We start from the raw sequence: 27975 nt of genomic DNA, 5'->3' as shown, positions 1-27975 counted from the left end.
GCTAGGGGGAAGTTGTATTCCCTCTGTCACCCCAGGGTTCTGTCTTAACAACTTCTCTCTGACCTTCTGGATCCTTGCACTTTGGTATTCTAGTCATCATTGAAGCCACCTCTCATCGAATGGTAAATAGCTCAGTCTTGTATATATCTGTACAGATGAATGCCTTTGTAGTGTTGGAGTAGAATATATTCTCATAAATATGTATTAAGTTACTAAAGTCACAGAACCCTTGTGTGGTATATACACTTATTGTCTTATTTTATACAGGAGGAAATCAAGGCCTAGGGATAGCAACTGTGTCATACAATCACATAGCTAAGAAAGAATGGAGAGAGAGTTTGAACGCAGTCTCTTACTCCAATGGAGAGTTTGAACGCAAAGAGTCTCTTATTCCACACTCTACATTTTTAACCCTACATCTGCCATACACACTCTCTCTTGCTCTGTCTCTCTCTCTCTCTCTCTCTCTCTCTCTCTCTCTCTCTCTGTTTATAAAACTCTTTTACATAAAAACACAATTCTTACCTCAGAGAATTAATAAGATTGAGTTTAATCTGAAGTCAGATGTTAGTGACTGGCCCAGGAACACAGCTTCAGGTAACTCCAAATCTCATTTCCATCATGTCAATAGTTTTATGAAAGTTTTATTAATATAAGGAGCGAAGTAATAAATCAAGGCACCTTTAATGCATTGATGAAAACATTAGGTGGTCAGGTTACAGCAACATAGGGAAATCCCCATTATAGGCCCCAGATGCTCTGTGGTGGCATTCTTACCTTATGCCAGGAGGAAGCTGGTGGTTTGTTAATACATCAAAAAGTTCTCCCTGTTAATCCCAAGGATGTTAGAGTAAAGGTGCAGAGGTGGTAAGGAATGTCTTTCAGAGGGACTAAGGATTACCAGGATAATTATAACTAGGCTTGTTCCAAACTCTCCACAATCATTGAAGTTTTCCTCAGTTAATCCGCCTTGCAGAATGGTCCCTGTAAGGTGAGATGTTTTGTTTTCTTGAAACTGTTTTTCAAAAACTTCATATACTCCTATTCCAGCTCCCCATATAAATCTAGTCATAACTATATATTCTATTTCTCCTTCCTAGGGAGACCCTTCCATCTCTCCTAGTCTTTAAACCAGGAGATGGAATTAAGACGGGAGTCAGAGGAAATACAGGGAGAGACAGCTAAAATTATAAGGGCCTTTTGAGGGGTATGGAAATCCAATACAGTAGAATTTTCATAAAATATGCATAAGGATATCTGAATGGAATGCCAAATGACAGGGAGATGGAGAGATCTCTTGTTCCCAAATGAAGTTTTCAGTTCTGGGAATAAATTACATCTACTTGAGTTGTTGGCCATTGGGGCCTCCTAGGACCTTCAAACAGTCAAGGCTATTTGGTTGCCTCTGCAAACTGATGGTAAGGTCCTACTGTTAAAGACCTACCTGCACAAGTCAATGAACAAGAAGTTGTGATGATATCTAAATAGAGCCTTCATGCCTGTTGACCAGTGTTCCTGGTATTGGAAGGTACTATGTGCAGTACCAAAGCAGAAAGGTAAATACCATTCCAGCTACAAACCCTTTGAACTACAATGGTGACCTGCCTGCAAGATGCACTAGTGTAGTAGTTCCACAAACTTATGGGAGTAACCAACCAGTATCTTGACTGAATTTAAGGCCCAACCCTGGTATGGAATCCATTTCCAACACTGCTCTGGTAGACAAGAACCTGAGAATAGATAGGCCAGGGACCTAGGAGCAAACCCAATATTAATGATATGCTCAAGTGTATTGGCTAGTTTTGTGTCAACTTGACACAGGCTGGAGTTATCACAGAGAAAGGAGCTTCAGTTGGGGAAATGCCTCCACGAGATCCAGCTGCAAGGCATTTTCTCAATTAATGATCAAGGGGGGAGGTCCCCTTGTGGGTGGTGCAATCAATGGGCTTGTACAGTCTTGGTTCTATAAGAGAGCAGGCTGAGCAAGCCAGGGGAAGCAAGCCAGTAAGGAACATCATCCCTCCATGGCCTCTGCATCAGCTCCTGCTTCATGCCCTGCTTGAGTTCCAGTCCTGACTTCCTTGGTGATAAACAGCAGTATGGAAGTGTACACTGAATAAACCCTTTCCTCCCCAACTTGCTTCTTGGTCATGATGTTTGTGCAGGAATAGAAACCCTGACTAAGACAAATTGGTACCAGCATAGTGGGGTATTCCTGTGACAACCTGACCATATTTTGGGGAAGACTGTGGAAGGACTTTGGAACTTTGGGCCAGAAGATCTATTCGGTGTTAAGAGCTCTATAAGATGTTGTGAAGGAGCTTGGAAGAGAATGTTGAGAACAGTGCAGAAAATGGAGGCCTGGCTTGTGAAATTTCAGAGGGAAGATTAAAGACTCTTATCAGGGCCATTGCTATTTTGATTGTGAAGACTCTGTGATTCTGGTTAGCTGGGGCTGAAGAATCATCTGTGATTAACAAGATACCAGAACCACTAAAGCAAAATCTTTGTATTACTGGGACTATTGATGCTGGTTAGCTGGAGCTAAGAAATTAGCGGTGATTAAGAAGAGACCAGCATCATTGAGGTGACATCTTCTGGGAAGTGTTTTCTGAGAGCACAGAGGCTGTGTTCCAGAGATAGCCAAGGTTGTACCTTGTTCTGTGGATGGACTTAGTAATGTGAAAGAGTTACCCAGGTGGTACTGGTTTTGAAGGCATGAAGGGTCATGCAGAGCAGCTGAGGCTTGGCACTGTGAGAGGCCATGGAAGGCCATTGATGAAAGTGCAGCCTCAGTTGCAATTGATGACCCAGGACTGAAGGGGTCATGCAAAGGAGTTGAGGCTTGGCACTGTGAAAAGAGCCTATGAGAGGCTATTGTTGAAGCCAAGTTACAGTGGAATATAGAAGCATTTTGGAGATGCCAGTACCATGAGATGACTACCAAGAACAGCAGCAGCAGTGGAGTACAGGTGGCTGGAGCCTAGAAGACAACGTGTGTGCTACAAAGCGCATGGCTGGAGAAGTTACCCAAGCCTTTGGAGGAGCCCAGACGATCCTGAGTTGGATGCCAGACATTGGATGGTTGGAGATTTATTTTTGCTTTTCATTGTGACTGTGCCCTGATATTTTTCCCTCTTGAAGGAAGTTTTTTTAATGAAGCCTACAGTTAAGAGACTTTGAATTTTAAAGTACTTTGAATTTTAAAAGATACTGGATATATTAAAAGGACTGAACTTTAATATACAAGACTGTGGGACTTTTAAAGTTATTTAAGATCTTGGGGATGAATTAGAACTAAGGGTTGAGGCTTACTAGTAATGTGTTTGTGTGTCAAGTTGACAAGGGGTCAATTTGTACTGGCTAGTTTTGTGTCAACTTGACACAGGCTGGAGTTATCACAGAGAAAGGAGCTTCAGTTGGGGAAATGCCTCCACGAGATCCAGCTGCAAGGCATTTTCTCAATTAATGATCAAGGAGGGAGGTCCTCTTGTAGGTGGTGCCATCTCTGGGCTGGTAGTCTTGGTTCTATAAGAGAGCAGGCTGAGCAAGCCAGGGGAAGCAAGCCAGTAAGGACCATCCCTCTATGGCCTCTGCATCAGCTCCTGCTTCATGCCCTGCTTGAGTTCCAGTCCTGACTTCCTTGGTGATGAACAGGGCAGTGTGGAAGTGTAAGCTGAATAAACCCTTTCCTCCCCAACTTGTTTCTTGGCCATGACGTTTTGTCCAGGAATAGAAATCCAGACTAAGACACTCAAGGAACATCTTTAAATAATGTCTTGCTCAGCCATCATCAGAGATGCTTCCTTCTGCAATAGATGATTTTAAACTCAGAGGCTCATAGCCAGACAATGTGCAGACAGTGAGAGACCTTGGCACACTCAATTATAAATGGGGTGTCTCTATCAAATTCTCCCTCTACTCCATTTCACAGAACCCTTTGGAAGGGGAAGCAGAAAGACTGTAAGAGCTAGAGGGCATAGAGAATACCAAGGACACAAGATCTTCTAAATATATCAGGTACTGATGCTCATATGAACTTACAAAAACTGTGTCAGTGTGTGCAAGGCCTGCATGAGTCTAAGCCAGAAGGAGTTCCAGTGCTGAGAGAAGACACCAGCCTATATCCCTAATTCACAAGCTATCTTAGTTGATAACTACTTGTAAATGAAAAATTAGTTTTTTCTAATGGTGTCTCATTGGCTATACAAACTACTTTTAAGGGCAGGCCTCATGCCCAGCAGTCAATGCCAACATATACAAACTTAACGGCATTTGCAGTTTTGGAAGTTCGTTGTCTCATGATTCTTTCTTTGGGCTTTTTTTTTTTTTCTCTTAAAAAAAAAACTTTATGTGTCATTTTTGTATATAGTTTTCTGGTTTTGAGTTTTTATGGAATTTTCTTTGTGCAAATATATGAGTCTCTACACACATGTTTCTTGTGCTTTGTCTTTGGTTCATTTTCTTCTCTTTGGTTTGTGTATTTTTTGTTTTATCTCATGGTTTTATTATTTTTAACTGTCTTGTTTTCTTTTTTTTTTTAAGATTTATTTATTTTATTTATATGAGTACACTGTAGCTGTGTTCAGATACACACCAAAAGAGGACACCATGTGGTTACTGGGAACTGAACTTAGGACATTTGGAAGAGCAGTCAGTGTTCTTATCACTGAGTCATCTCTTCAGCCCTGATGTCTTGTTTTTTAAGGAGAGAACATGAGAGTTGGGAAGGACCTGGGAAGAGTTGGGGGAAAGGGAAACCTTAATTAGAATATATTATATGAAAGAAAATCTGTTTTCAATATAAGAAAAATAGAAACAACAAAACAAAACAAAAACTCCATGTAAGTATGCATATGGAGCTGTAGTTACTGTAGTGATCAAACTTCTTAAATCTGTACATGTAAATGAAGTAGATCTCCTTGAGTAATTGTAGCAAATGGGGTATGGGATGAAGTATTGATGGTACACCATGCATTGTACTCGGTAGCAAGTGCTGAAGTCATTCTGTGATGAGCTTTTAGCAGCCTTGTAATTTGGCTCTGCTGCTTAAACAGTTAGGTGAAGAAGCTGAGGTTTAAGATTAACTGATTTTTGTCAGATTATGCAATTTGTGAAGATTCAAACCTTGTAAAAGACCAATTCTCTTAGACTAGGATGAACAAAAGCTGTTACCAGCCCTAAAGTCCCATGTTCCCTTGAGGCAGACAGGGCTTGTGTTGTCTGTCCTTGGTCAGTCAGCCTCACGTATATTTTGGCCTCTTTTTATATGATTAACATTCTCACTTGCTCTCAGAGTCTTCCCATATTGGACACTCAGGGCTGTAGTTGGTAATTGTAGATGAAGAAACCGAGTATAGAGAATTTGTGGAATTTGTCCACATGGAGTTGGAATTCTGATCTGTGTTTTAACGGGCTCCTCTTACTTTCACTGCCTCTCCATCCAGAGAGCAATTTGCCTAAGAGCACATTTGTAGGCTGAAGTCCTCTATGTCCCAGACTGAGCCTTCTGGACATCTGGGATGGCTAGTCCCTGAGTCCCCCTCCCTCGTCTTCCAACTGAGCTACCAACTTCATGTGGTCTAGAGTCTGGGGACAGACTGTTCTTTATTAACATTTTCAAATTATTCACAAGTTAATATATCGACATCATGTGGGTCCTAGAAGCTTCTGGATTTTTGAATAGGGAGTGGGCATCTCATCAAACATAAACATATTTTCTTCAGGTTCAGAGCCTTATAATAAAAGAGCCCTGATTTTGCCTCAGCAGTAGTAAATTTAATTTTCCTTCATGTTGCAGCATACAGAGAGGCCTTACAGAAAAATTGGAAAATGAAATACAGAGAAAGGGAAAGAAAACCATTGTGGCCAATTCCTTCTTTATTAGAGTTCTTTATTTTTTAGGTTCATTTGAATGAAAGCCAGTGTTCTCAACCCCTTCACCATTTTTATGACTGTGACAGGTAAGTAGTGAAAGGAGTGTCTTTAAAATAGGGCTTGGGCTTGCCTCGCTTAAGGCAGAGGACCATATTTCCAAGAAGTCAAAGAAGGCAAAAAGTTTGTGGATTAGCAGGTGCCTTTTGCAGGCTGTAGCCAGGGAGAAGGGCTTGTCTTGTGTCTGAGGGGGGGGTTGAAGGAACACTGAAAGTGACAGTGGCCATCACCATTCTTGTCTGAGAGCTGATCTTTTTGTGCATCTTGTGGGTGTATGATGTATGCACAGAGTATGTGTGGGTACAAGTCTGAAGAGGGTGCTGGGTGTCTGCTGTTACTTACCAATATATTCTTTTGAGACAGGGTTTCTCAGTGAACCTGAAGTTTCTGTTTCACCTACACTGATAGTGAGGTCACTAGGATGACCAGCCTATCTCCATCTCCCTAATTTTTGGGTTATAGAAAGATACATCCAGAAGCAAGTTTGTGTGTGTGTGTGTGTGTGTGTGTGTGTGTGTGTGTGTGTGTNCAGAAGCAAGTTTGTGTGTGTGTGTGTGTGTGTGTGTGTGTGTGTGTGTGTGTGTGTATGTGTGTGTGTGTGTGTGTGTTTAACATGGATACTGGGGCTTTGAACTCAGATCCTCTTATTTTCACAGCAAGTGCTTTTATCCATCTCTTCAGTTGCAGGAGCTGATTTTCTGAGTGTAGATAGCAGTGAATCTCACTCCTGGCCTAAATTTGTTTCAGGTTTGAGGTTGGCAGCTGGTTACTTTAAGGCCTTTCGCTTCCTACACTGCTAATATAAGAAAGAGAAAGAGCTTTAAGTCCCTTTGTAAATAGATAACTCAGGTTGTAGGAAGCCATGGTTCCCTGTTTCTCAGGGCTTTCGTTGCCTTTGTCTTAGTGGATATTGTGTATATTAAGCAGAAGCTGAGACTGTCTTTTCTGCTTGAATCCTGGAGAAGACTGGTCTCCTATCAGCCTTAGGATTTTGGTTATATCCTTTTCTATTTCAGTCAGGATATTTTTAACATTACAACATTTTTCTGACTCTAGGTGATGGGGCTGGGGTAGGGTGGTGGACGGACTGATGTTCGTTTTAGAGCATGTTTTCTAGCTTTTGTTTGGGAAGCTAGTGGGAACAGTGATGCTATATTGTGCAGTCATCTCTGAAATGCCTGTGTATACAGCTCATTAATCTTTCTGGCACCACAGAAGAGCATGGCCCATCCCTGATCCTTGGTCTCAGTCTACTCTGACCACATTTAACATCTTGGGTACTTTTGGTGCTAAGGTTATTCATGGTTATTAAAGGAGACTGTTCTTGGCTTAGAGTGGATGTTCTGTGTTAGTGTCTTTCCAAGCTTTCCTCAACTTCCTTCCCATTTCTCTTCTTCTTCCCTTCTCCTACTTCTCTTCAACTCTCTGCAGCCACCCGTTTCCCCTTTCAGCAATGTCATTTACCAGTCCTGGATCTCATCAATTCAGCTCAATGGACTTTTTAGTGTGCTACATAGATCTAGCTGTTTCTGCCCCCTAGTGCTAGGATTATAGAAGGCACGAGCGAAGATTCCCAACTACTATAGCCTTCCTCCTCCTTTTCTCTATGTGGGCACTAGGGATCCAAACTTGGCTCTTCATTCTTGTGAGGCAAACACTGTAGAAACTGAGCTGTTTCTCTCTTTTTTTCCTTATGGGTGTAGTTTTAGAAAGTTCCTGAATTTCTCTTTTCTAAGAACGGAAAAATGTTACCTAGGGAAAGGATGGGGGGGCAGTGGGGGGTGGTATGGACCAGTCGAGGGCCTGGCAACTGATTGCTCTGACGGTGGCCATTAACTTTCAACATACGTTTAGAAGGGATTTTCAAACTATAGGAGATAGCTTTGATTTTTGTTTTTGTATCATCTGTCCTTTTAGAGATTCCCCTGGACATGTTTTGTAATGTCTGGTTTCTAATCCCAGGATATCTGTACCCAGGGTGTTATGCATGCTGTCTCAGTAAGACTGATTTAGGGGTAGAGGTCAGGGTGTCTGAACTTCAGTTCTACCACTGGCTAGTAGGGAACATTAGACTCTTCAGGTTGCTTTTTTGGCTTCCTTAATCAGATGGAAATAGGGAGAGTTTCCATGAAGTCTGCCTATGGATGTTTGAGTACTGAGTATGATTATTTTTATAACCTTTATTGTATAAGATGACATTACTATTTAAGATGACACAAATAAGATCATATTTTTCTAGGAAAAATAATGGTAGTTGTAAGTAGGAATCTGAGTTGTAGCATTTGTAGCCCTGATGGCAGTAATGGTAGCCCCCATGGTAGTAGCTGGTGAATGTTGGTCCTCATAATGGGCCTTTGGCCAAAGAAGTTGAAGGGTTTTCCTTGAAATGGTCTGTGCTGTGTTGCAGCACTTTCCCTAGATGCTTTTCTTCTGAATGCAGCCAGCCCATGCTAAAATGTCTTATCAATAGCAAAATTTCCAACAATAAAATAAAACCAAGGCTATATAACAGTGTTATAGAAAAGTTTGTAAAGTAGTATTTCTCTTCCTTCCCCAGTAGAAAAGAGTAAATGTCATTTAAGCTTTGTATTACATGACTCACTTTCCCTCTGTGTCATACAGAAGTCACTGATGTGTAAGGTAAAGTTTACTGCCAGGATTCAAGGCCACAATGTCTTGTTCCCTCCTTCCCAGACCTGGTTCTCACTGTTAATTTATTATTATTATTATTATTATTATTATTATTATTATTATTACTACAGCTCTTTGGTCTTATCATAGTAGCCCCCATGTGCCTAAACTACTTGGTGAAGATTTGAAAGTGACTGCAGCCTTTCCCATGAATGTCACATAGATGTTTTTATTTCAGTTATTGATTTCATCAATCATGAGAATTTCTCATTTTCTCCTAGAAAAAAAAATGAGTTATTTTCTCATTTCAAAGTCTCCCTAACTAACATAAATTATAATATAAGGCTTGCATTCTTTATGCTCTCTTAAGGAAATTTTATTTATAGCATATTGTTTTGGATAGACTTTACTGGTGTTCACCTTGAAAGGACATGTGCCTACAGGCATTTTGAGCATGGGGAGTAGCATGGGGGTGGGAGATGTTAAAACTTCTGAAGTTATCTAAATAAATATTCTGCCTCTGTATTTCTCTGAACACAAAATGCACAGCAGCCACCATTCCTAGAAACATATGCCAATTGTAGCTTACATTTTGCTGAATTTGAGAAGCTGGTATGGCCGATAATCAGATGCTCAGAATGAGGACTTTAAAAATGTCTTTGTGACAGGTTGGACACACTTAAACCTTGGTCGAGTTTCAGAGAGGTGCAACTCGGTCTTTCATCATAAATTTGAAGGCAAAAAGATACATGGAAATCTCTAGGTAGTATGAATTGTTAAGTCTTTCTGTTGAGTTACAGATACTGCAAGGAAAAAAAAACCATCTTAGATGTCTTTTTATTCCCTTAACAACTACTTCCTTGCTTTTGAAGCAGTTGAAGTGTAGTGCACTGGAGCTTAAAATGTCTTGGGTATAGAGTAAAAAGACTCGGTTTAAATTCTATGCCCTTGCATGATCCAGCTAAAGAAGCTTTCTCTCTGCAAATAGTCACTCAGTGTCTTGGGAGGTGCATGTCTCATTGTTGAGCCAAGTACATATTTGCAGGTGCTATAGCATGTACATTTCTACATATGGTGGCAGGTGCATTTTCAGGTGCCAAAGTAGGTACATTTCCAGGTGCTATGGCAGGTGTGTTTTGGAATGCTGTGGTGGCTATATATATGTCCAGGTACCTTACTAAGTTGTGAGACAGATGCAGTGAACACAGACAGTAACTAGCTACTCACTGGATTCCTGTTCCCTTGGCAGAATTTCATCGACTCCTAAATCTTTCCTTCCAGTGTTGGGCTGCATCCTCTTACAAGACCTTACAATTTTCTGAAATACGTATGGTCCTTAGACATTGATACTCTCTACAAATATCAGGCTACTAAAGGAACTATCCCTTGCAAAAGCTAGCTCGCCACCGTTGCCAGCTCAGAGCCAACAGTTCTTAGCCCCCATCTCACAGGGATGGAAGTTGCAAGGACTAATCTGCACCATGCTGAGACATTATAAGCCTTTCAACATGGTGAAATGGGAGACTCACTTTCTCATTGAGGCCTTTGCTTTTCTTTTCTCTCCTCTTCCTTTGGGTTTTTTGAGGCTGGGTCTATGTAGTCTTGGCTGTCTTGGAACTCCATAAGAATTACACACACACACACACACCCCAGGTTGGCCTCAAACTCACTAAGATATACCTGCCTCCCACATGCTATGATTAAAGGCATGAACCATCATTCCCATCAAGATATGAAAAATTTTCAAAACTGACCTAAGTACCTGGTTTTCTGTGGGTGGAGCTGAGCTGTACACAGTGTGTGAAGGCTTCCCTCAAGTCTGGAAAAAGTCCAGAAAGGGATTCTTCATAATTATTCTTACTTAGGTTTTAATGTGTATTGTTTTATAGCTCCATCATAGCAGAAATTTGAAAATCTAGAACTGAAAAGACACTCAGGAAAAAAAAAATGTTTGCATGTCAGCTTGACCGTTTTCATGGAAGTTGTAGGAAGCAGAAAGTTTGCCTGCTCAGTGTCTTGCTGGGATTAAGGTCACGGAAAGGATTTAGGTCACCAGTCTAACTGCTTCTTATCCTCACTTGCCTAGTGCTTTTCCAGTGACTTGATTGATTGACTAGTAAATTAGAAATTTTAAAGATTTTTTTCCCATAATTCCTGTTTCAGCTCTAGCAGAAGATACCAGTAGTTTCTTTTCTTTGGAAACTAAAATCTGTTTTCTATTCATCTGACTGGAAGGCACGCCACTCCTCTTCTGCTGGAGTTCACCACATAGAAACAAAACCAGATGACAAATGGATAACCCTCCAGAAAGAGTCAAGTTGTGCTGTAGGAGGCTACGGTACTGAGAGGTTTCCTCCATGATAAGACAATTGAGCTGGGTGAGACCCAGAGGGCAATGCTAATTAAGCAGATAAAGCGGGTAAAGATCTGGAAGGAATACAACGCTGGGATTCCCTCTGAGGCAGCAGGGAAAGGGTCCTCTGATTCTTCTCTACCTTTTCATGGCTACTCCCCAGTCGCCTCTCCCTGCTGGGGAGGGTCTGAGAGGGAAGACCACGGGCTGTGATGTAGGAAATATAATGAATTCTTCAAAGGAGAGCTGCCCTTGGCCTCAGAGACAGTAATGGGCATCTCTTTCCCAGCTGTACGTGGGAGTCATTGGGAGAGGATCATATTGTGACCGCTTTATTGTCCAATTAATACATTTGGATCTGAGTCTTTGTGTTCTCCTGCATCATAAAAGGAGCGCAGCAGGAAAAATACAGATTAGCGATCTGCTAACATGGGCCTTGTTAGGACACAGAAGTCTGCCTCTGCTCCCCTGACTTCCTAGATACTGAGCCTCCCTGAAGATCATCTCAGTACTTAATGAACCTGACTTACATAATTTAAAAGCATTTTTTCCTACCTACTAGATTAAAAAATAAAAATAATAATACAGTTGGAAGACTTGGTTTCCAGGCACTGTATTGGTGCCTGTGTCTTACAACTGGGCATACTTTAAACAGTTTGGAAAGTCTCTTCAGTGTTTAACTTCTTTCTTTACCCTACACTGGTTATGAGGACTTCTACGGCCTATCTGTAAATATTTCCCCTTTGTTTGCTTGGAAGTAGTGTACAAATTAGATTAGCATTTCTTTTCCTTTGACAACTGGCATTCTCCTTTTTAAGTGGCTTTGACAAGCATCAGGGCCAGATTATGAAATCACCAGGTGACCCCTATGTTCATCAACTGAAATGAAGTTGGAAAATTGAGCTCTTATCTGGCAGACAAACTCATTTTGTTTGACAAAGGGCCTAAAGGTATTTGTGGACCAGAACAGACTGCCAGGCTCCTAATCCCGGTGGCCCTGTGATTGGTGAGCACACTGTTGTTGATGTCCCTTTCTTTTTCTCTGATTGATTAGGTAGAGGCTTAAGAAACTCTTTTCTCCATATCGTGGGTGCCCAGTGTCTAGGCTGTCAGCATGTCATCCAAGACATGCTTTAGATGCTGGAGAAATCACTGTTGCAGAGAATTCAAAGTTCTGGCTTCAGAGGGGAGCAGGCTTAATTAATCATCACATAGAGATTGACCAATAACAGGATAAAGAGCTCTTGTTTGACAGGGTTAGAACCAGATTTCAGAAATTGTCAGATTTGGGGATATTTGCATATAAACAATGAAGTCTCCATTGTGGGGGAGTCTAAGGAGGAAGTGAGAAGGTACATTTATAGTCTGGTGCTTTGTACATTCTATATACATATAGCCCACAGGTAAGTTTTACAATATATTCTAGTAATTCTCTTCCTGATACAAAGGCAGGTTATCACACCAACACTCATATTTTTAAGCATTTGGGATATTTGGATTAGGATGTTTCATCTGTGTATAGCAAGTATCTTTATAGTCTGATGCTGTATACATCTGTTTTCTGATTCCTGAAAGAAATGATTAAAAGTAAAATGATTTGCATAAGTGTTTATTTTTATGCAAACAGATGCTATCTATATAGTATATACTATGTACTATGTGGATATATAAAGTTCACTGCATGCATGTAACTATTAATTATGTGTGCATGTCTGTATGACTTAAAGATCATATCCATAAAGAGTTTACAGTCTTGTTTACTCTTTTCTAGTTTTATGGTTTTTCATTTTTTCTCTTTTTTTGTGTATGTGTGTGTATGTATATATTTGTACAGGGGTTTGTCTGTGCAGAGCTCCTGTGTGCATGTGTTTGGAGGTCAGAATTCCATCTCAGATGTTCCTCTGGAGCCATCTCTGTTTTTGCTTGTTTGTTTGCTTTTTGTAAGAAAAGATCTCTCCCTGGGTTTTGGGTCTCACCACTGCAGTTCAGGTAACTGGTCAGTGAGCCATAGGGATCTGCCTGTTTTGCCTCCCCAGCACTGTGATTACAAAGATGTAGTATTGTGCTGGGCTTCTCTTCCCATGGTATTGGCAGCAAACTCAGCTCCACATACTTGTATGGCAAGTGATTTTCCTGGCTGAGCCATTTCCTTAGCCACATTTCTGTGCTTTCTGACTATAATATTTTAAATGCTTTTTATATAGTATCCTTTAACACTGTGTTAGCATACTGAATATTCAAGAAAATGGATTTCATTATATTTTCATTCATGTATGTAAGTATGCTTTAATCACACCCTCTTCTTGCCACCCTTTTCCCTGGCCTCCTTTTCTCAAATATGGACTCAAAGATTCTTGAAGACTCTTTCTTCCTTTGATCTTGAATGAGTGCTTTCAAATATAATGAATGAAATTCTCAAAGAATTAACAAAATATACTTAAAAAGATGTATTCCCTCCGAAATATCTTTAAAAAAAATCAGAGTTGATTTGCTAATTTTGCTATTTCTGAATCAGAAATAGCAAACGAAGAAATCAAAACCTTAGATTTTAGATTCATTTCATTTGCATTCTGGAAAACTGGTCAGGACATTTCTTTGTGAGTCTGTTTTCCCACCCACATAAGTAATTTTGGATGGGAGGAGGTCCCATACCCAGCTCACTTTGAGACCTGGTGTACTCATCTTGCAGTCTTCAGTCTGTTTCATGAATATGTCCAGTCGCTGTCAGTGGTAATTTACATCACTTGGCTGCTTGCTCTTACCTTCACAGCTGATGTTGCTTTCTATATTTAGTTTCAGTGTTCTATATGAGTATGCCGATCAATAATGCATATACTATGTATATTTACTTCTGTTGGTATGCTGTGTACTTGGCTAAAACAATGGGGCGGTTCCAGGCATGAATCCCTGAAGACTACTAAGACTACTAAGACAAAAACTAAGCTACTAAGCAAATCACTGTAATGCTAATCACTTGGGCCAGTATTTGGCACATGGGAAAGACTTGGATGCCATTGCTCTGTGAGGTGAATTTTGGCTCCCAGGGCTGAGTCCTTGAAATTTGTTTATGTAAAATTTGTTCAATGACTTGTCCCATGTGATCTCAGTGAGACTTGCCCTTGGTAATTGTTTGGAGCCGGATCTCTGATACTCTCTTGTCTTTCCTGCTTTGCCTTTACTAGTTTGTAGAACATTTCAGAGTAAAGTTGTAGATTTGAAAAGCAAATGCTGCAAAAGGAGCTGTTTACCTTATCCTCTTCTCTTCAAGTGGTCCGGGGTATCAAACAACATCTAAAGGAAGACAGAGTTATTGGAAACCAAACATTTTATTAATTTTCAAAGTCAGCAAAATTATGATGGAGACAGGTGGATGTATTATTACAGCTCTTATGTTCTCCACACAGTCTTATAATGAGCCAGCACTTATTAAAGAGGTTGTTGACTGGGCCTCATCTGTCTGTGTGGCATGAGTGAGATGTTACTGAAAAAAATTGATGTTTCTTTGGAAATCAGCATGATTGAGGCTTCATTTCTGACTTTGAAGGTAGCAAGAGAAGTTGACAGCTAGTGCTTGCTCACCTCTGAGAAAAGTCTGGAATTGCTCTAAATCATTCATAGCTCTGCAGAAGAGTGGCTTATATTTCTGGATCCTTTCTGGAAGGGAAATGCAAGTGCTCAGGCTGGGGTGCCAGAGATCTATTTATATAGCCTCCTGCTGAATTTGGATGCCAAAGCCTAAAGAAGAGGAGTGTCTAGTCAGGCCACGGGGTGTGGTGGTAGCTGAGTGATCCTGAAGACTGCCTTGTGTTTCTTCTTCCTTTGGAGTTTTAGAGGGAATTTGGGTAATCTTTCTCAGCCCCCTCCCTCCCCCATCCACTCTTCAGCTGCCCAAGTTGTTCCTGCCCTCCTTGAGCAGGTGACTCAATGTAATTTAAATCTCCATCTCTCTTTTCACTTCTTGCTCCCCCTTCCTTCACCTCTCTCCACTTCCCTCTCTCCTTCTCTTTATTATGGGGGCTTTCCTCCTTGCTATTGGTATGTAGTAGTGAATAGTTAATCCACGTTGGCTCCTTGTGTATTCACTGCACCTGCCCAAGAGCTCTGGATTCACAAATGAAACACACACACACACACACACACACACTCGCCAGCTAATTTTGATATGCTTTGATTAGCTCAGTGGTGTGGGCACTTCTAAACCTCCCCAAAGCTATCATATACTTCCCTCCAGTATTCCTGAGTTAACATCTTTTAAAATCTATATTTCATATCTGCTCCCTCAGACTCAATCTGGGAAATGACCTCTAGGGCCACTTTCCTGGAATCTCATGTTTGCAGGCTTTTAAGTCTGTCCTTCTTGCTCCCTCGTCATGGCAATTCTGTGTCCTTTCTTGGTCCCTTGCCCTCAAAATCCTTCCTCCGTCTCCCTGCCCAGCCATTGGCTATATTGCAATTCTTACCAATCCAAGTCAGCTGGGGGCAGGAACCCTCAGCAACTGGAAGTGTGGCTTTTGGGAGCTGAATTAATACAAAACATTAGAACTAACTACCAACACTATATTGGTATAATGTTACAGGTAAAGGTACCTCCCCCCCAAATTGCATTTTATTCAGAAATAGGACTGTACTTATTGAATCCAATAATAATATAAATTATTATCTGTATTATAATATGAATTATTCAATTCAGCAATTGAATACAATGTTCATGTTGTGTATATGAAGATGTAATTACTTAAATGAAGTGTTACTGGGTTAGGCTCAAATTTTGGTCGAGAGCTAAAGAGACATAGGCTTGAACACAAAGCGGGTGTGACTAAACTACCAGCAGCTGAACAGAGGCCTGGGGCAGGGCTTCTAGCACTTTTGGTCAGGAATGGTTTGCTCAAACCATGATCTTGAAGTTCTAGCCTCTTGAGCTGAGATAAACTGTCTTTCAAGCATCCCACATGAAGCACTAAGGAATGCTGCTTGTAACACTATGGTGCAGACTGATTCGAGACTGTTACGTGCTCAGAATTAGTGTTTTATTGTACACATAGAGTTTTCTGCTAGAAACACATGTAGATGTAGAAGCACAAGGGTTCACTAGTAGAAAACAAAGACTTGTAAGGGTCTGGAGAGAGAGCTCAGTTGGTAAAGTACATGCCATACAAATATGAGGACCTGAGTTCAACACCCAGAATCTATGTGAAAATGTCTATAATTCCAGGACTGAGGAGAAATAGTTAGCTAGGTCTCTATTTTGCATGACAGGGCCTGGAGTACTTAGTGAGTTCTAGGTTCGTGAGAAACCCTGTGTGAATAAACAAGGTAGACAGCATCTGAGAAATGATTTTTTAAGGTAAACCTCTGATCTCTGCAGACGTGCACACACACACGCACCCCAGTACACAGACACAACATATACGTACACAGAAACAGGAAAGACATTTAATATGTTCCTTATTTTATTTCTCTGCATGTAAATGTCATATTAGTATATTTTAACATTATGATATATTAGAGTGATTGATTCTTTGGAGTGGCTGTTTGCATTGCTGACTGGAGTTTCATTAAAACTTATTGAAGTTGGAGTGGAGAGATGGCTCCACAAGTATTTGATGCTCTTGGAGAGGACCCAGACTTAGTTCCCAGTACCCACCTAATGGCTCAGAACGTTTGTAACTCCAGTTATAGAGGATCTTACACATTATTATAGCCTCTGGAGGCACTGTACATATATGAGGCACATGCATACCTGCAGGAAAACACTTGCACACATTTAAAAAAATAATTTAAGAAGTTTTGATTTTGAGAGTAGGAAAGAATTTGCAGTGATTCCTAAAATGGCCCTAAATATTAATCTGCCATTTTTGTGGTATATTTGAAACAAATATTTTTGTTCTTTTTTAAAAAATTTACTGATTTATTGTATATACAGCATTCTGCCTGCATATATGACTGCAGGCCAGAAGAGGGCACCAGATCTCACTATAGATGGTTATGAGCCACCACGTAGTTGCTGGGAATTGAACTCAGGACCTTTGGAAGAGCAGCTAGTGCGCTTAACCTGTGAGCCATCTCTCCAGTCCCTATTTTTGTTTCTTTATGTGGTGTTTCTGAAACAAACATTGTTAGCATTGACAATTACAAAATCAAAATATGAATCAACTCTAAAAGGTATGGAAGATTTTATATATCCTATATTATCAACTATTTAATTAAGACCTAACTCTGTTTAAAAATAAGCACTTAGCCACATAGCCAGCGTTGGCTGCATCACTTAGGTAACAGTTTCTAGAAATTTTAATTCATCAACAGCAATGAAGACAACTTCATTGTAGAGTGAAGGGCTTTTGATTTTAATAATTTTGACAAATTTTTAAGCAAGTGGTTAGGCAGATGTTAATAGCCATTTTATTCACTTTAAGAGGTGGGGATGTCTCAAATATGACATCATTCGAATGAGTGGACAGTAGAATATGATGTGTATACATGGTAGACTCATCAGAGAGAATGCTATGCCAGTCCATGTTAGAACATCGATGGGTATGCATATGTGCTGTATGAAAGGAGCTAGTCACAAAAGGTCATGTGCTAACTGATGCCCCTTGTATGAGATACTCGGAATTGATAAATCTATGGAGACAAAAAGAAAAGAGATGGCTTTCAGGGATGGAGAGATGAATGTAATGATTACTTTTAAATGTCAGCTTGCTGCAACCTAGAATCGTCTGGAATGAGCCTAAAGGACAGATTGCCTAGATCAAGTTACTCTGTGGGCATGTTTGTGGGAGGTTGTCTTGATGGTTAATTAATGTGGGAAGAACGAGCTTGTTTTGGATGGTACCATTCCATGGACAGGCAGTCCTGAAATTTAAAGGGCAAGAGGAAGCAGGGTGAAAGCAGCAGAAGGAGGTAGTTTCGGTGTATTTGTTTCTACTCTTGACTATAGATGTGATTGGCTTCTTGAGTTCCTACATTGATTTCCCCTCAGTAATTGACTGTGGTTTTAAATTGCAAGCCAATTAAACCTTCCCTCTCTGAGTTGCATTTAGTCAGCATGCTTTATCTTAAGAACGAGAATTAAATTAACGTATAGAGAAGTATGAAGTTGTTGAAGGATCTTTTCTTGAACTAATGAATCATATTTGGAACCAAAGGTGGTGCTTATGCATCGTAACAGGAATACTAAGCTTCATGGGGTTGTATATTAAAAGTACCTTATGGTGTCATCACTCCTCCCTTGCTAAGGACTTGCCAGGAGTCCTAGCATGGAGAATGCTATTGCTTTAAGATGAGTCCAGACTTAAAGAGGCCCTGTCCTTCAGCACAGGACTGGCCACTAATAGACTGGATCTTTATCATAGAGAATCTCTATTAAGCAAGAGAATGAGCATGGAGGAGGAGTTCTATTAGATGTCTTTAGAAATGTATCCTCTGATCGTCACATTTTTTTTCATCTTTTAAGTCACAGATAGTATCTGTCCTGTTTTGTATTTAAAATGTCTTCCCATAAGCTGGTGCTTTGAGGCTTCCCTCAGCTCGTGGTACTCCTTTGGAAGATTATGGACTCTCTAGGAAATGAGGCCTGGCTGATAGAAGAGGATCAGGAGAATTCAACCTTAGAAGATGTCTGATCCATGCTTCTGGCTCCTCTGTGTGCTTACCAATCCACTGTAATGTGTGGAGCCTTTTTGGCATACCCACAATGTTCTTAATTCTTTCAGGTCTGTAATGAGGACAGATCCTGCCCTCAGTCCTAGATATTTCCTGGTAGTTTTCCTCACCATGGACCTTTCTCCTTTGCTTTCTGAAATTATGCTGCTCTGTGGTGCTGCTGAGATGTTTTCTCTTGAACTTTTATTGCCCCTGACTTGTGTCTGCGCATCTGTCCATTTTTTCTTAAAGCTCCTAAAAATATGGTTTCGAATGTATTGAGCTCTTTATCTCCAGTACAGGCCCAGCACTGGACTAAAAAACACTGAGCAGGCGTGTCATCCCACTGTGGATGCGGATGAGTGACAAAAGAAATAGTGGCTTTCTTTATACCCATCAGCCCATGGAGATCATTATATTTCCAAAGGCCATGGAATCCAGTCAACTAGAGACCCTGCCAGTCAGACACCAGGAACTCCTTCCACTGTCAGGAATGCTAAAGTGTTTCTTTTCTTCTTTGTGGCAACCCTTGTTCAAAGCTTTTAGGTATTGCTCCTGAAGAATGAAAATGTGAGGCCTGCCTGCTTAAACACCCTCTTCCAGAATGGAAAAAAAAAATCACAAGAATAAAGACCAAAACATTCCTGGGCCTTTGAATAGGGACTGAATAAACATAGACATGCAGAAAAACCCCTAAAACTCCACTTTCCTGGAGCTACAGTCTGATGCTGGGAAAAGGTTCTGTGCTTGGAGAGGCTGTTTACATTAGAGGTCTGTTTGGTGGTACTTGTTGAAAGAGATTAACATTAGAAATCGATGTTTTTATTTCTTTGAGCCTGTTTAACTTATGTCATCACAGAAATGTATTTCTATACCAGAATTTAGTATTCATGCTGACTGACTCAGATAGCTATACTTCTTGCCCCAATAAAACACAACCCAGGCTATACAAAGTGACAAAGCTAGCCCAGTGGAGGGTACTTTAGAGGAAAGACAAGTGAGGAGATAAACTTTCTGTACATGTATTCACCTGAAGCATCCTTTGATCCTCCCTATGAGGGAAGGATCTTCCTGAAGTAGTAACACCTTGGGCTAGGACTGTTCATTTCTGTCCAGTCTGCATTTTTCCTGAAAATTTTCCTTGCTGTAGGTCTGTCTGAACTCTGCCATATAAGGTGTTCCTAAGCAGCCCTGATCTCTACTCACTGGGTTCTCTTTCCTAATCTGACCATCAAAATTGTCTTAAGATCCTGCCTGATGTCATGTTGAGGGAGGAATTAGAACCACATCCCAATCAAGAACAATGTGTGGATAATAAGGAGCTAGCATGGGGAAGTTCTAGCATGCAAGCCGGGCAGCATGTGGGAAGGGAGGGAAGAGGGAAACAACACATCTTCTATATGCCTGGTCATTAACCTCCTTGAGTCCCAGTGCCTTTCTGTATAAGTGGAGTCTTATAGGTGGGTCATAAAGTCAATGAATTAGGACCATGTGCATATGTCAACAGGTGTATATATCACTCTTGTCTAGTGATTTCTTCTTTCCTGAGCTCTCACATACCTACTTCTGTTTGGCTCTTTTGACTTGTACTGCTGCTGCTTATCTAGCTTACATTGCTAGAGTCTTCTGGATCCTCTGCTTCAACTTCACTGCTATCTGTACTTACACTTTCCTCTTTCTGTACTCTAACATGAAGACTTAGGATATCCTTGAACACTACTCTGCAGCATGCTGGCTGTGAGCCATGGCTACTGAACTCTGAAAATGTGCCATTGATATAAGCAAAGAGCATATATAAAGAAAAGGATGTAAAACAATGTGTGAAAATTATTCATATTTATTGTCTATTAAAATGATATGTTTTGAATATACCTGATGAGGTAAAAATATTTACAATTATAATTTTCTCCATTTTATTTTTATCCCCCACTACCCGCCTCTTTTCAAGGAATATAGGAAAGAGAGTGGGTTTTCCAAGAGAAGTTATCTCAGGAAGAGTCATTTCTCAGTATTAAATATTGAGATGTAGTTTTCTGTGCTCCCAGTTTGTCCACAGCCCATACATTCCAAGACACAAGTGCATGCCTTAGAGAATGGATAGCACAAATCCTATGTATATTTTCCCTGTTACACATAGAGCTATGGTGGTTTCTAATTTGTAAAATGTGTAGTAGTAGAAGAACAACAATGACCAGGAGTGACAGAACAGTTATAATCATCTATTACAATAAAAGTTTTGTGGATATGGCCTCTCTCCTTCGTCTGTCTTTTGATGTGAGATGATACAATGCCTGTATAATGAGATGGAGTAAAGTGAGTGACAGCATTGTGACTGAGCAGTAGCCTACCACTTAAGGATTGTTTGAACAAAGCCCAGTGTTACCATGGAAATCAGGATCCCTTCTTTGTATTCTTGTCTCCTTAATAAGAAAATTTAAAAACTGACTCAGTAGAAAGGTAGAGCACCATTTGATTAGAAACAACATGACAGGCAAGCTGTAAATTTCAGGAGTGTCTAGGATGAGGGTTATGGAGAACAGGAAGAGACAGGGTCAGGTCTTTTGAGCTAGGCCTCCATGTTGAGCAGTACAGGTAAGCAAGCAGCTGCAAGATGAAAGACGGATTATTTCATAGAGGGTGAAAAAGCCTAAAGTTAGGGAAAGCAGGCTTAGGAAAGAGATACAAAAAAGGAAAAGGAAAAGAAATGAGGTTCTTTTGCATTACAGCTCAGAAAGCAGGCTGACTTAACAGAACTGTGTGTCCTTGGCTTTGTAATCTCACCAAGGCTAGGCATTCTGGGAAGGAAAACTACATACTTTTTAAGGGGTGATTATCTCTTTAACATGGCAGTCTGTCTGAGGGATGATCCCTTGGCCAGGTGACTGATAGGCCCAAGTAGATTAACTTTTTTTTTTAATAGGGGATATATTCATTCATCCTGAAAAAAAATTTTTTTATATTTTTTTTATTACGTATTTTCCTCAATTACATTTCCAATGCTATCCCAAAAGTCCCCCATACCCTTCCCCCCCCACTTCCCTACCCACCCATTCCAATTTTTTTGGCCCTGGTGTTCCCCTGTACTGGGCCTTATAAAGTTTGCATGTCCAATGGGCCTCTCTTTCCAGTGATGGCAGACTAGGCCATCTTTTGATACATATGCAGCTAGAGTCAAGAGCTCCGGGGTACTGGTTAGTTCNTAATGTTGTTNCACCTANAGGGTTGCAGATCNCTTTAGCTCCTTGGNTACTTTCTCTAGCTNCTCCATTGGGNGCCCTGTGATCCATCCAATAGCTGACTGTGANCATCCACTTCTGTGTTTGNTAGGCCCCNGCATAGTCTCACAAGAGACAGCTCTATCTGGGACCTTTCAGCAAAATCTTGCTAGTGTATGCAATGGTGTCAGCGTTTGGAAGCTGATTATGGGATGGATCCCTAGATATGGCAGTCTCTAGATGGTCCATCCTTTTGTCACAGCTTTTAATGAATATTTCTTTCATTTTTAAGTGTGTGTGTGTGTGTGTGTGCGTGCGCGCATGCACAAGCTCATATCCGTGTGAGTCTAGGAGTCCTGAATAGGGTGTTGGAGCTCCTGGAGCTGAACTCATAGCTGGTTGAATGTGGATGCATGTGACTGAATTCAGGTCTTCTGTAAGAGCCATACAAAACTGCTTAGCTATCTCTCCATGTCCTAACTAGACTAACAACTTCAGGGATTAGACAGTAGTGTGAATTGTGCTAATCTTGGGGCCAACCTGAAAGTTATGACTCTACCCAAGGCCAGAAGTAGATTTTACTCCTTTGACCAAGAGGAATAGGTTTTCTTTAATGGGCCTCAACAGACCCTTGTTATCCCTAGTGTCCTTTAATAATATGGTAACTACCAGATAAATATTGGAGAGTCTAACATCAGTAGGATATGGGTTGAGATAGGTGAATAGACACAATCTATTTCCATCATGAACATCCAGAGATCCAGTTCCAAAGCTGTTTACCAAAAGAGATTAATGCCCAGAATGGAATTACATTATTTTCATCTTGCTGCAGGCAGAAGTTTAGAGACAAGAGATAAGGAACCAGAGACCTGCTCTGGCACTCCTGGCCTCTAGCACAGGCATTCCTGAGACTGTTGCTTTAAACTAGCCAGTCAGAGATCAGAAAGAACAAGCAAGTGATGAGCTTGTTATTCATCAGTAAGTCTCAGAGGCTGAAAACATTCTAGGTGTAGATAAGATTATAGGGAGGCTAAAAGCTTCCAGGACTAGGCCCAAGTCAGCAGACTGAGGCAATAATCCCTGGAGACAACAATTACTCCAGGAGAATGAAAGTTACAAGTTTTTCTGTCTGAACTAAACTAGTCTCTGTCTCCTGGCCTCACTGCTAAGATTCTCTCTTGATTGATCTAATAACTGAGATACTTGGTAGTTGACTAACAGACAGGTAGCATATATTGGTTGGATACTCAGGATACCAGGGTCATTCATATAAATCTTGGAGTAGGGTGGAATGGCTTGGGAATTCATCACATCACTGAGGTATATCATGTTAGGGTTTTACTGCTGTGAACAGACACCACCATGACCAAGGCAAGTCCTATAAAGGACAACATTTAATTGGGGCTGGCTTACAGGTTCAGCGGTTCAGTCCATTACCATCAAGGCAGAGAAACATGGTGACATTCAGGCAGGCATAGTGCAGGCAGAGCTGAGAGTTCTACATTTTCATCTGAAGGCTGCTAGCAGAATACTGGGCTCCCAGACAGTTAGGACAAGGGTGTTAAAGCCCACACCCACAAGGCCATACCTACTCCAACAAGGTTACACTTGTCAACAGTGTCACTTCTTGGACCATGCATATACAAACCATCACAACTACTTTGTAGAATTTTCCATTTGATATCTTTAAACCACATTTTAATCCCTTGTGACAAGGAAGTGGAGTAAGTGTAACTGAGTTTTTTCACAGGGCAGTCTCTTTTTAAACAATGAGTATAGTTGGTTTATAGAGAGTGGTAACATGCAAATGATGAATTCAGAGGGGTTTCTACTTCTCTTCTCCAGGTGAAATAACATCTTTTCCACTTTAGTAATTTTCCCTCTAAGACGTTGCCAGGAGGCAGCTGCACAGCCCACAACACATATTGTTTATTCCCTCCTGATTCACAGCTATCAGAGCAAGAAGTCATTCATTTCTTTCTAGCTCTAGAATTTGATTGTGTAAGTGGTTAAAATACAACCAATCAATTTTAATCTTAATCCCTCAGTGTCTCACATTATTCCCCTTCAGTGTATTTTTTAATTCATTGGTTCTCCCCTGGATCCTTTTTAGCTGCACTTGAATTGCCATGGACTCTCACATCAAACTGCTGAGGGCACAGGATATCTTAATGGCTTTGCCAGGGTAGCCATCAGGTGCAAGCCAAGCACTTGAACCACACCTCTAGACTCCTGTGCCTTGTGAAAGCTTTTGCTAAATGCAGATCAGTCTTATGCCTTGCTTTTTGTATGGCAGAGACAAGATGGGTGGAATTCTCAGTTGAAAGTGAATATGTTTGAGCTACAGATTTGAAGAAAAATAGGTGAAGAGAAACTTGGTTGGAAGCCAAGGGAGACCATTGCTGTTGACCGGAGATATCACAGTGGTTCTGAAGCAAAAGAGCACGGTTCAGCATAGACAGAGATCTAGGTTAAAGAGCAGGATCAAGGCAAACTAATCCGGAGGGATATAGCCCTGAATGGCCTCTACAACACAAGGACTATCTGGGTTTCAGTGTTTAGTCTACGCATATTGTATGTGCATTTAGGCTGAGACTATCTGCAGGAGGAGATACTATAGGCTGTAATGTATACATTATCCAGACTTAATGTTAATTGTGAGACACTTGTGTTCTTTCCTGTAGACAGAGAACAAAAGAAAATTACCAAAATAAACTTTGCTACTGACCTTCCGTGATATGGAGAGTGTCTGAGGGGTGCATCATGCTGAAAGGGTCTTCTTGAGGAACTCTGCAAATTTTCTTTCTTATATTACAAAACAGGGTAGCAGACTTCTGTTTTAAAAAAGACACATTTAAAGAATCCTATACTAAGCAGGCAGATTTCTGAGTTTGAGGCTAGCCTGCTCTACAGAGTGAGCTCCAGGACAGCCAGGGCTACACAGAGAAATCCTGTCTAGAAAAAAAAAAAAAAAAAAAGAATCCTAGACTAAGTACGAGCTATGTGTCTGAGGGCACATTCCTTTATGTGTTCAGCAAGTATCATACATTGCTGCCTGAGTCCACAGGTATTGTGCTGGCTACGTTTATGTCAGCTTGACATAAGCTAAAGTCGGGAGGAGATGGATGTCTTGGGACTTTCTGTGTAGACCAGATTAGCCTCCAACTCAGAGATCTGCCTGCCTCTGTCTCCTGAGTGCTGCAACCAAAGGCCTTTTCTTTAATTCCTTTACCCAAATTGGAAGCTTAGCTGGGTGGGGTGTTGCTCTGAGGTCACCACTTCCTTTATTTAGCATCAGCCTTTAAAAAAAAAAACCTTTTTCCTGATGTTCCTTTTCTCCTCAAACTGTACTTTTGGTGTTTTTCCTTGCTCATTTTCATTATGGATTTGCAAAATCATGACTAGTAATAACCACTCAACAGTCAATATGAGGCTGTCTGGAATTTATCTCTGCCAAAGCTACTAATCTAATGTGACAATTGAAACTTATATGACCACTGATGAGCCATATACAGTCAACATGGCAGGCGGTTTCTGTGCTCCTCACAGAGAGGAAAAACTTTTCAATTTAGCCTCAGGCAAACAAACAAACAACACGCACACTTTTTTTTTTTGACAAGAGCATACAGCATCCACATTCTTTACCAAAATATTACAAGAATGGTTGCTAGGCCATGTGCTAATATTCTTCTTCCTTGAAACCTCTTGAACTAGTTCAAGTCACTCTAAGCATCACTGTCTTTCTTTCTTCTGCCAGTATGACCCATTAAATCCAGCTTAAAGCATTTAACTCTTTACCTAATCCAAAGCCTCAAAGCCTACATTCCTCCAAAGAGCACAGTCAGGTGTATCACAGCAATATCTCAGTCCTTGGTACTTCTGTCATAGTCAGTGCCCTATTTTTGTTAAGGTACACCATCACCACAGCAACTTTTGTTTTGGAAAGCATTTAATTTGGGATGACTTACTATTCCGAGGTTTAGTCCACTATTCTCATGATGAGAAGCATGGCAGCATCCAGGCAGACAGAGTGCTGGAAAGGTAGCTAAGATTTCTACAGCAGGAACAGCAGGCAGCAAGACTGTGTGTGTGTGTGTCCGTCTGTGTCTCTGTCTGTGTCTATGTTTAATATATCAATATCATGTGCTCTCTACTTCTTCCTCATCAATTTTGTTTTCTTTTAACCCATCACTGCCATTTCTCCCTGGTTTAAGGATCATTTATCCCAGTCCAAGTTGGTTAGTTCTTGTCAGTTCTCAAGATAATTTCTATCTTTTCTGTGTCTACCACAATAGGGGACTATGTAGACAGTTCCAGCTGAGATAATCATAAGTTCTCGGCTGACCATAATACAGTTTCAACAGGTTATGTTGTGACCTAACCAAGCTGCCTGGCTTTAAGCGTGGTCTTCATTCTGCCCCAGGTGCCTTTCGTGGTCCTCTCTGTGAGGAGCACAGAAACCGCCTGCCATGTTGACTGTACATGACTCATCAGTGGCCATATAAGTTTCAATTGTCACATTTGGGCGAATCATGTTGTTTAATTAGTCCTTGTATTCTTTGAAGTCAGCTTATGTCCTAGTTTTGATAGCATAGCGGGTTAGTACTTTATAATAGATGCTAGCTAAATGCTCCTTTAAGTGTGTATGGGTCTCTCTCTCTCTCTCTCTCTCTCTCTCTCTCTCTCTATCTCGATCTCTCTCTCTCCCTGTGTGTGACAGAGAGTTAGATCCCTTATAGACCTCATCATTTATTTAAGTGTCTCAGTTTTGACATGTACAAAAGTATAGCATCATTTATCATCCATGAGCCAGGGAATCTATTCTTAGGATCTATGGGATATTTCTTTCTTTTTTTCTTGTTTACCTCTATCTGCTTGCTCATCACAATGGTATTTAGCTCTGTGTCTTTTTTTTCCCTTCCAGAAAGTATTATGAGGGATGCTGAGGAATTCTTGCTCTGCACAGAGACACCACATTGGAATTAGAGATTGGCACTTCTGAGAGGATGCTGGGAATCTGCAGAGGGAGAAGGAAATTCCTGGCTGCCTCTTTGACTCTACTCTGTATACCAGCCATCACCTGGATTTACTTGTTTGCTGGGAGCTTTGAAGGTAAGAACAAAAACCAAGTAAAAGGAAATGGGGGAGGGTAAGGGACCACAGGTTGTTACAGAGGCCTAGAAAGAGCCTGGAAGCCCTAGTGTTCCTTGTGTGAAATACTGAATTAATGTTGCCTGTCATGATAAATAACTTTTAGCATCCCAGAGGTATTTGGCACAAGTCAGCAAGGTGAGGAGTGAAATAAAAAACTAGACTAAAACTAAAATATAAGTTTCTTCAGTGGCAGGGAGCAGGTATACAAATGTTCAAAGCCTGTTTGGTCACATGACTTCTGTGTAAACACAGGGAGAAGGTTGAACCTTGGTGAGTGGCTTGACTTTCCTTAAGCTAGATATTTCATTTATTGATCCACATAGTCATTTGTTTGTTCACACATTGAATGCTTTCTTGCTGGTGGCATTGTCAGTAAATCCGATGCTGAGAATTCAAAGATAACAGATCTAGACATACACTGTCTCCTGAGGGAGACAGACAGGTTAATCATCACCACAGCCGTGAGATGGTAGTGTACTGGGGGGGAGGTTTGTAGGTGCAGTCAGGCTGAAGCTGTGCATGAAAGATGATCCTTCAAACTGGCAAGAGAGCTTGGGGACGGGGCATAGGAATTGCCTTCCCTGCACAGTTAAAAGCAAATGATCATTGCTGCCACTATCCAAAAATGAACAGGAAATACAAGACTCATTATTTTTTTCAGCCAGCAATTTTGAATGTAGTATAGTGTCTTGATTGTTGGTGACTGTGTCTTAGTTTCAGGAATGGAGGCAATGGTGGTATAGATGTGTAGACTTCCTTTTTAAATTTGCCCCACACTTGAATTAGGGGAAAAAATTATATAACGATCCGACTAAACAGAGCTGGTACTGTGTTTTTGAACATTTCCTTTGTGCATAATTTTATTGACATCTCAAGGCTACCTTTTAATTAGGCACTTGGGTTCACATTTCGAGCTTGTGTTAGTGAGGTTGAATATAAAGATGACACTTGCTGCACAGGGATGATTGTTCTTTATTTAAAGATTTTGTTATTTTTAATTATGTGTGGGTGTGTGTATGTCTGCATATGAGTTTGTGCACATGAGTG

The 27975-nt window shown here is 40.7% G+C and overlaps 1 protein-coding gene across 4 annotated transcripts in view; it reads left to right on the top strand.

Annotated features, from left to right (window-relative positions):
• Window positions 1–27975, top strand: part of Large1 (LARGE xylosyl- and glucuronyltransferase 1) — a 441552-nt gene that overhangs the window by 75096 nt on the left and 338481 nt on the right. For 3 of the 4 annotated variants that reach the window (XM_021170066.2, XM_029480702.1, XM_029480704.1), the window contains exon 2: window positions 26699–26886. In XM_021170066.2, coding sequence (XP_021025725.1) covers window positions 26781–26886 — 106 coding nt within the window. In that variant the 5' untranslated portion in view covers window positions 26699–26780. Of the gene's footprint in view, window positions 1–3956; window positions 4021–5904; window positions 5964–26698; window positions 26887–27975 lie in introns of those variants that run through there. The other variant, XM_029480703.1, reaches the window with a different exon arrangement.

The sequence above is a fragment of the Mus caroli genome, chromosome 8 (assembly GCF_900094665.2).
Source record: "Mus caroli chromosome 8, CAROLI_EIJ_v1.1, whole genome shotgun sequence".
NCBI lineage: Eukaryota > Metazoa > Chordata > Mammalia > Rodentia > Muridae > Mus > Mus caroli.
This window is presented reverse-complemented; position numbering and strand designations above follow the sequence as displayed.